The sequence below is a fragment of the Amblyomma maculatum genome, chromosome 1 (assembly GCF_055883805.1).
Source record: "Amblyomma maculatum isolate TAMU_Amacu chromosome 1, ASM5588380v1, whole genome shotgun sequence".
Classification (NCBI taxonomy): Eukaryota; Metazoa; Arthropoda; class Arachnida; order Ixodida; family Ixodidae; genus Amblyomma; species Amblyomma maculatum.
In genome coordinates, this window is record NC_139344.1 from 454,278,992 (window position 1) to 454,287,365 (window position 8,374).

Here is an 8,374-nt window from a genome sequence, read left to right on the forward strand (position 1 = left end):
ACAAATAAAGACACTAATGAACTAATGCGAAAGCGCCAGCACTACACTAACATGCACGACAAGATAACTGAATATTAATGCGATATCATAAAAGGCCTCTTCCTGAAGAATACATGGAGTCAGAATTATTGACATCATTGCTGTGAACACAAAACCATGAGCATGCCTCTAGCACTAGGTGATTGGATGGTGACCTGGCCAAGTACAGATTCCTCGATGTGTTGTGTGAGTAACGATACCATGTGCTGTCATTTGAGGTGGGAAGGTGGGATAGGCACAAGCTTTTCAGGGCTCTTGGATGTCAAGTCGGGCATGCTACTCTATGAAGACTCGTTTGCACAGCTTGGTTAAAGCACGGCTTTCGCCAATCGGTGTTGAATGGTCGCTGACAATTGGTAGTAGGATAATGTAGCACCTTAGTAATGTACACTAATAAGAATTTGAGATGTTAGAAGCACAAGTTAGGGGATTGGCAGTAAAGTTAGCAGAGGTACATCTACATAAATGAGGAACCATAGGTGGAGCTGCCATACCCTCAAAGACAAGGACAAGTGTTCCCCGTAATTTTGTTTGCCTCTAAATCAAGATGAAAAGTACAAGCAGCCAGGTGCATGAACTTTCGGCACATTTATAATGGTTTGTTTGTTGAACATATGTCAAGCAGAGACTTAGAACCTTGTATACAGCTGGTCTTATATATAGTTTCACTTTTATACACAGCCAACTAATCTACAGCATACTCATGGCATAACACACTCACTTCTCATCTGGAATCTGCAGTTTGATTGGAGAAAAGAGCAAAAAAAAATCCTTGTGATTTACTCACTCTAGTAAGCATACTTTTTAAACCAGCCAGCACTCTATATTTTCATTCCACATACACTTCATAACTAGCGCAGGCATTTTGTGAAATCCTGCAGCTAAATGACCCACTTCCCTGTAGTATCTTCAAAAGAGCTAAAAGAGAGACGAGAGCTGCTAGTGCCGACGATTTCCCCACCGGTCAATTAGTAGCAAACGCCCGAGACAAACATCGATCTACCTAAAAAGAGCGGTAAATCAATCTCTGTAAGAACACCGGGCGCAATATGACCTTGGTCCCTAAGTGACTCTCAAGACTGAGGGATGCTATAGTAAAGGAATCTAGATTAATTTAGGCTAATTTCCTACTCATAGATTTATTTAGACAATCCAGGGTTCTTTAAGCACACATCAGGAATTTCACAGAACACAGATGCTTCACCTCACTCAAAATGCAGCTACCACACCAGGGATGCTGCCCTGTGACTTTCAGATCCGAAACAAAGGTACAAACAAAACAAACAAAGGTACCTGTGGCAGGTTCATCATGACCAGTTTCCACGATGCGTGGATGTAATCTATGATAATTTCAAACATGCATTAACTAGTACGCATAGACATGCTCTAAATCTTCACGGCACTTATAAGAACAACACGGTTTATGTTGTGAAGTTTTATTGTGTTAGCAATACTGTGCCAGGTTTTAGCCCGTCATGTAGTCCCGGGAAGGGTCACGTTTGACCTTGAGCCGAATACGGCTTTAACCAAGCCGTACGAACATGCCTTAATGACCTATAGGGGTAACGTGAATGCCAGAGTCCTGGCAGGCTCGATTCTGACATAGCTGTCCCATGTTAAATGAGAAACCCAAGTTCGCAGCTCCTGCCAGCCCACATATAAAGCTACACCATGAGGTACACTACATGCTGAACCATAAGCGCAGCCATGGAGGTATTGATAACGCAATTCAGCCCGGTTTAACCCGAGCTAAACCACAGCCAATTTTTTATCAAAGAGCGAAACTTGCAAAAAGAAATGAAGGAACACTTAAGCACAGACTTTACGATTTCATGCTATATTGCTAATGGCTCCTATCCACGACTTTCTCACGGGTCTTCCTTCCACTTCCTTAATTGCTAATCCTTACATTTGTGCCTCTATTCTTTTGCACATATTCATTAGCATAGTGATAAAGTTACCAAATTATGTGAAACACCAGTTAACATAGATATCTGTTAAGCCCCGCTTTAATCAAGCTGAACAAATATGCCTGTGTTGCCTAACATTGCCCAAGGGTCCTGGAGGGTTTGATTTCCGGCTCACCCAGATATCTGAAAGGAGAAACTCAGTTAGCAGCTGCTGCCACGCCATGTGGTCTTGTGACGCCACAGAACCCATTAACCTATCGGTACTTGGCAATGTCACGTATTAACTATGATATACGAGACCCGTGTGTGCGATTTTGACCACAAGGACAAAACAGTGGTTTTTCAGCAGAATGACGCCTGCAATGCTGTCGCATTGTATTAAACTTTAACTACTTTGTAACATGGACAGGAAATGACGCAAAGAGAAGGTAAACAACAAATGAAGGCTTAAAAAGCATTGTGCCACACTTTATTCACTTTCAGATTGCACTCTTTCTACACACGCCGTTTAGCTTCAGGGCATGAACACAAATGTGGCAGTTTTGTTGCACTGTCATAGCTTACAGCACATTTAACATTGCAAAATCACTATAAATTATTTGCTTAGAAATCACTCTTGAATATATCTTGGATTTCTGCCATTCTTGGCACACACACTATTTCTTGCCACTTGAACTTGCCAGCAAGACACTTATGGCATCTTTCACAGCATGGTAGATCACATTCTTGATCTGAAGCTTGTCCTCGTGGTTTGTGTGCATGTCCGACAGCCAACGGAACTCCTGAGTCAGGTTGAAGCAGTGGGTGATGTTCTCTGGAGAGACAAAGTCCTCGGCCACCTTTATGCAGTTGTGCAAATTTTGAACCTGGTGTGGGGCACCCGCAGGAATAAAGACGGCATCACCGAGACACTGCACAATTGCGTAGCCTTCAATGGAGTACTCTTGGCGAAGACGTTCGCGCAGTTCATGATCCAAATACCACGCCTGGTCGTGAATCGGATCATCACCTGGCTCAACTCTCCTGCCCTGCTCCGCTGCCACCTTCCTAAGCAGTTCTCTAATTTTGTCAGCATCGTGGGCATTGTAAATGTGCCAGAGAGCGCCAGGCTTTGCACCTTTCTTTCTCACCCTTTTCCGTGTGAGGGTGTCGCATGCGTCGTCAATTACCTTTAATGCTTTATTGACGTGCTCTTTGGCATCACCATCCTTGGGGATTCCAACATATACCATGACGTTGACTGCATCACTGACATCCAGGTGGAGGTTGGTGGTGCCTTTACTGGGGTAAAGTGCTGAGCCATAGGCGGTATACATCTTAGGCCCCAAGTCAGGCCTGACGAAGAAGTCTGGCAACCTCCCAACCAGGTTGAATGCTCCATCTCTGTGGGTGTACTGGGGTAGCGGCAGTGCGGTCATGAGGTCAGCAAACCTGGCAGGCAGCACATCACTAAAATCATCACCGGGTGGCCAGTCCTTCAACTTCAGTAGCGTGCATTCTCCATCTTCGTTCTTCATGCGTTTGCTCAAGTTTTCGAAGCCTTCCCAGAAGGCCTGCATTGGCTGGTTTTGGAGAACCAGACCTGTGAGGCAGTTGATTAGGTCAGTCTTCATGTGGCCAAAGTCATGACAAAAGCTGTTGGGATGCCATAAAGATGCAGTAAGGTTGTCGGACACACCACAGACCAGCACGGGACGGCTTCGCTTCCACAGCGTCTGGAACAGTGCCATGTTTCCCTCATTCCGTGGCTCGTAAAGGACCAGAAGCTTGCCATTGCACAGCCAGGAGTGAGGCACCTTGGGAAAGAGAATAGAACTCTGGGCAAAGGTGCACACGTGCAAAGGGAGCGCGTCGCATTCCTTACGCCGGTTGCTGCAATGCTTTCCATCATTCTTTAGAAAGCTCTCTACTGTAACGGCCATCACTTGGTCCACTTGAGTCTGTCTGACATTGCTACCTGTGGGCAGTCTGATTAAACTAAGCAGAGCTCCAGAGATGTCCTGGTCTTCCTCATTGCTGCCACTCTCATCAGAGTGCTTCTGAATTTTACTTGTGCCTTCCATTTCGGCAGAAGGATGAAGAGTTCTTGTTAAGACAGACAAGCGTTTGCCAGTCCTATCTGCTGCTTCACCAGGAAATACTTTTGCAACATGAGCGACAGGTTGTTTTCCGGATTCCCAAACATGCCCTATGTCATTACTGGATGTACTGGCTTTCTCGTCTGAGAAGCAACTGTTGACTGCACTCATAAGTGCGGAATTTATCTGGCGACCAATGTCATTGTTCTGCACACCACAAATGGAGGGGCTTGCCGTGCTCCAACAAGACATGAACCGACGCACATGTTGACTCATGTTACAAAGGACTGTGCTCGCAATTATCTGCGTCATCACCAAGTCTCCCTGCAGATGTCGGTGTCGGTTGGTGCATGAAGGCCACTTGACATCGCCCTTCTCCGAAACACAGACACTGCTGGCTTTTGCATCCTTCTTGGCCTTGTAACAGTCTATGCAAACTACAAAGCCGCACTTTTGGCAAGTCCAATGGATATTGAACAGTGTTGTCTTACAGACATCACACAATTCCCGAGCGCCTTTTATTGCCCGTTTCCATAAAACAGTCTCATCAACACCCACATGCAGGGACCGGGCATCAATCTCTTGTTTTACAAGTGCAAGAAACTGAGCGCCAACATGAGACAACACGGCTCGAGCAGTGGCCACATCAACATCGCTCGGGGTGCAATCCGATTGAGGCAGCCACAGCTTGAAATCTTCACCTGATGCCTCACTTGGCTCTAGAAAGCCACTCTTATGTACGACACCTGTCTGGCTGTACTGCAGCTTTCGAAATGCACTAAAGCGGCAGATGTCTGGCGTGTTGTTCCTGTTCCCATACTGCCTTGCCCAGCATTCTCTGCATTTTTGGAGCCTTGGGGCGATGTCGCAGCAACTTGCATCCTGAAGAAACGGCTTCCCAAACATCATGCGGCCAACTCTAGGACATTTCTTGACTGACTGTGCTTGCCCTTCTTTGGCCATGGTTGGTGGTCCAGGCCCAATGCCCTGTGCCGCCCTCGTGAGCCCACCTGAAGTCTCTGCCTTGATTTTTATAGCCGAGCAGTCTCTAGCTTCCTCGTTGCCGCAGCTCTTGTCATTTATCTTCTGCCGCTTGCTCTTTCCACGACCACCACCACCACCACTAGTCGCGACGCGCTTTTGGGGAAGCCCTGCCTTGTGACCTACAGCTGGTGGCGAGGCCGGAGCAACAAGCACAGCTGAGCCAGGCTCAAGCACAACAGCACCACTGTCCAACGTGCCAGGCTTGTTGGTTTTGTCGGGGGTTGGAAAAACAGCATCTGGGGTGTGAGCCCTTGCTCTGCCCTTTAAAAAAGCGGTAGACTGCTGCTGGATGGAAGGCTGCTGCAACGCCTCCACCTTACAAATGAGAGGAGCTGCTGTAGCGGGCTCAGCAGTGGATAGGAGGGAAGCGTCCGTGACTATAACACCTGCTGATGGAACTGTCACGTTGGGCCTCTTACTGCTTTTTATGCATGACGGCTCAGGTTCTTGGTGCTGGCTGGACCAACACAATGGGGTGTTTGCAGTGCTGTTCGGTGAGCCCACCCTCATGAGTCCACCTGGAGTCTCTGCCTTGATTTCTATAGCTAAGCAGTCTTTAGCCACCTCGTTGCTGTAGCTCTTGTCACTCAACTTCTGCCTCTTGCTCTTTCCATCACCATCACCACCAGTCGCGACGCGCTTTTGGGGAAGCCCTGTCTTGTGACCTACAGCTGGTGGTGAGGCCGGAGCAACAAACACAGCTGAGCCAGGCTCAAGCACTACAGCACCACTGTTCAGGTTTGGTTTGGCTTGTGGGTTCAATGTGCCAAGTTTGTTGGCTTTGTCGGGGGTTGGAAAAGCAGCATCTGGGATGTGAGCTCTTGCTCTGCCCTTCAAGGCAGCGGCAAGTTGCTGCTGCAACGTCTCCACCTTGCAAATAAGAGGTGCTGCTGTAATGGGCTCAGCAGTGGATAGGAGGGAAGCGTCTGGGACCATAACACCTGCTGATGGAACTGCCACATTTGGTTTCTTAGTGCTTCTTCTATATGACGGCTCAGGCTGTTGATGCTGGCTGGACCAACACAATGGGGTGTTTGCAGTGCTGTTCGATAAACTTTGCTGAGGTGCTTGACCTGCAGAGGGTGACTTTGACATAGCTGGCATGGCGAATCTGATGCATTGAGTACTTGAAGTTGCTGGTGCTTTACGTATATTAGGCATCAAGCCCTGCTGGATCAAGGTCTTTGAACAGGGTTGCGATGATCTGGTGGACTGGCTGCCATCGCTACTGCCATGTCTGCCTGCACCAGAAAATGGTGCCCTGAATGAAGTTTCTTGGTAAACAGGCTGTTTCTGCGTCCCTCCCCAATGGAACCTCGCCGGACGGATTACAGAGGAGCCTGTGTGTGCTGACATAGGGTCCACTGAGCTGTGCTCGCATGGCTGACGAGTTTCACAAGCGGTCATAGGTGGAATGGTGCAGACTTCAGCAAGGGTCCACGAGTTTCCCAAACTGTGACGAGATGTCATTGAGAGACTGAAACGCGAGTCTCTTTCTGTACATGGCAAATTGTAAAATGAAGAGAGTGGTTCATGAACTGAACTGGGTTGGCTGTGACATAGCTGGGATCCTTCTCTGGCTTTAAACTCGCTAGTGCATGCCTGCGGACATCGCCGGGAACAGTAGTTGTTGAAACTAGCAATTCTTCCAGGGTCACCAAATGTGCCTAATGAAATCGGTGAAGCAATAGAACTGTTTACCTTTTGCAAGATGTTATATCCAGCTAGCACTTGACTTGTCCCCGACTGTGACTGGTCGTTCTTTTTCTCTCTGCCATGATGCTGCAGCTGTTTTTGACCCACTCTTTCCCACATTTCTGGACTGTTCCTCTGCTCTACCTTCCGCACCTTTGGAGGCAGTTTTCTCTCTGGGGCAGTCGGCGCTTCCTGCCCTGAAACCATGGCCCATAGTGTGGTGGAAGGTGCGTGGACAGGTGCATTCACATGAGGATCTGGGGTACTGTTCATCACAACCGGACAACATGCGAGCGAGCTCCGTGACGGCTGCCCCAACACATCTGAGCTTGGCCGCGCACCACGATGATGCATCTGTCCTTTCACTCCTAACACTGTGGCGACCGCATCGCGTTGTGTGCGAGAGCTAAGAAGTCTCGGTGGCCATGTGGGCACATTTTCCACCGGTTCTGCGTAGCTGCCTCCGGTGAATGACGCCGAGCTAAGGCGTTCGGTAACAGCAGTTATCTCGGGCACACACGCCGTATCACCAGTATCACGGCGCAACGCAGCATGAGCACACAGCCGGGATGCACCGCCTCGGTTTCTAGTCGACTCAGCACGGCCGGAGGCAGACGGAAGAGTTTTCTTGGCAGCAGTGCGCGACCGCGTCTCGATGGGCGTTGCAATCGACAATGTCGTTACTGCTGGTAACAGTAGATCGGCGGCCTTTTCCCGGCATTTGCGAAAGCAAGCGGGTCTCACCAGCGCGCCAGCCTCGTCTTCATTGCTGTGCACGGTGGTCGACAATTCCTCGCGAGGAGGCTCGATGGAGGCCACTCTGGACGCAGGCACCGCACCGCGGTGCCCAGCGTTTCCTGACATCACAAAGAGCAGGCAGTGACGCGCTGTGCTCACCGCGGCCCGTACACGTGAAAGCGTCCGTCCCTCCTTGACGGAATGTCACGGAATATCGTCGGTGAAACAGGTATCACTTTCGTTGCTGCTGATGACACTCGATGTGTCAGTACTGTTGCTGTTGCTAGTAGCTCACCCAACAGTTCAGTGGAACGAAAATGATGGCACGATAGCCTGATGACACTTCTAGCTATCTAAAAGGCGACAATTTCCTAGTTAGCGTATCACATTGTTCCCGCTCTGCCCGCTCTGAATTCGCAGATGGCGTTGCTTGAAGGCTCGTCGAAGGGAGAGAAGGTCGCGGGCGAAACTCCCGTACGCCCCCCTCCCCCCCTCCCCCTCTTTTTTTTTTCTTTTTTTATTTTGTGAGGTAGCTCACTTGAGCGCAGCTTCTAGCGCGGTGCCTAGTTAATGCATAGTTAATGCGCCTCGTTACAGTGTAATTCTAGCAGAACATTACAGCCTCACCTCGCAACACTTTTTTTATGGCTTGTAATCTCAATCATCGTGGTCTCAATCACCGTTAAGTCCATAGAAAGACCTTCCAAGAACCATACCGTTAGTTATTCGCTTGCGATTAAATTGAGGTTTAGAATATGATTGCCTCGAACTAATCGTAGGTCGTAATTTATTATAGCTTGTTAGTTAATGTGATTAAAGATTTAACTGTTATGCCACAGCTTCAAGTGATATATCGTTGGATATCTTGCT

At 48.6% G+C, this 8,374-nt stretch overlaps 1 protein-coding gene across 1 annotated transcript; it reads right to left on the reverse strand.

Moving 5' to 3' along the window:
- Positions 1-2,391: 2,391 nt before the first annotated feature.
- Positions 2,392-7,954, reverse strand: LOC146209689 (uncharacterized). The gene has a single exon (XM_084603018.1). It carries the CDS (start codon positions 7,628-7,630, stop codon positions 2,606-2,608), a length of 5,025 nt encoding a protein of 1,674 aa, XP_084459144.1. The 5' UTR covers positions 7,631-7,954; the 3' UTR covers positions 2,392-2,605.
- Positions 7,955-8,374: the final 420 nt, after the last annotated feature.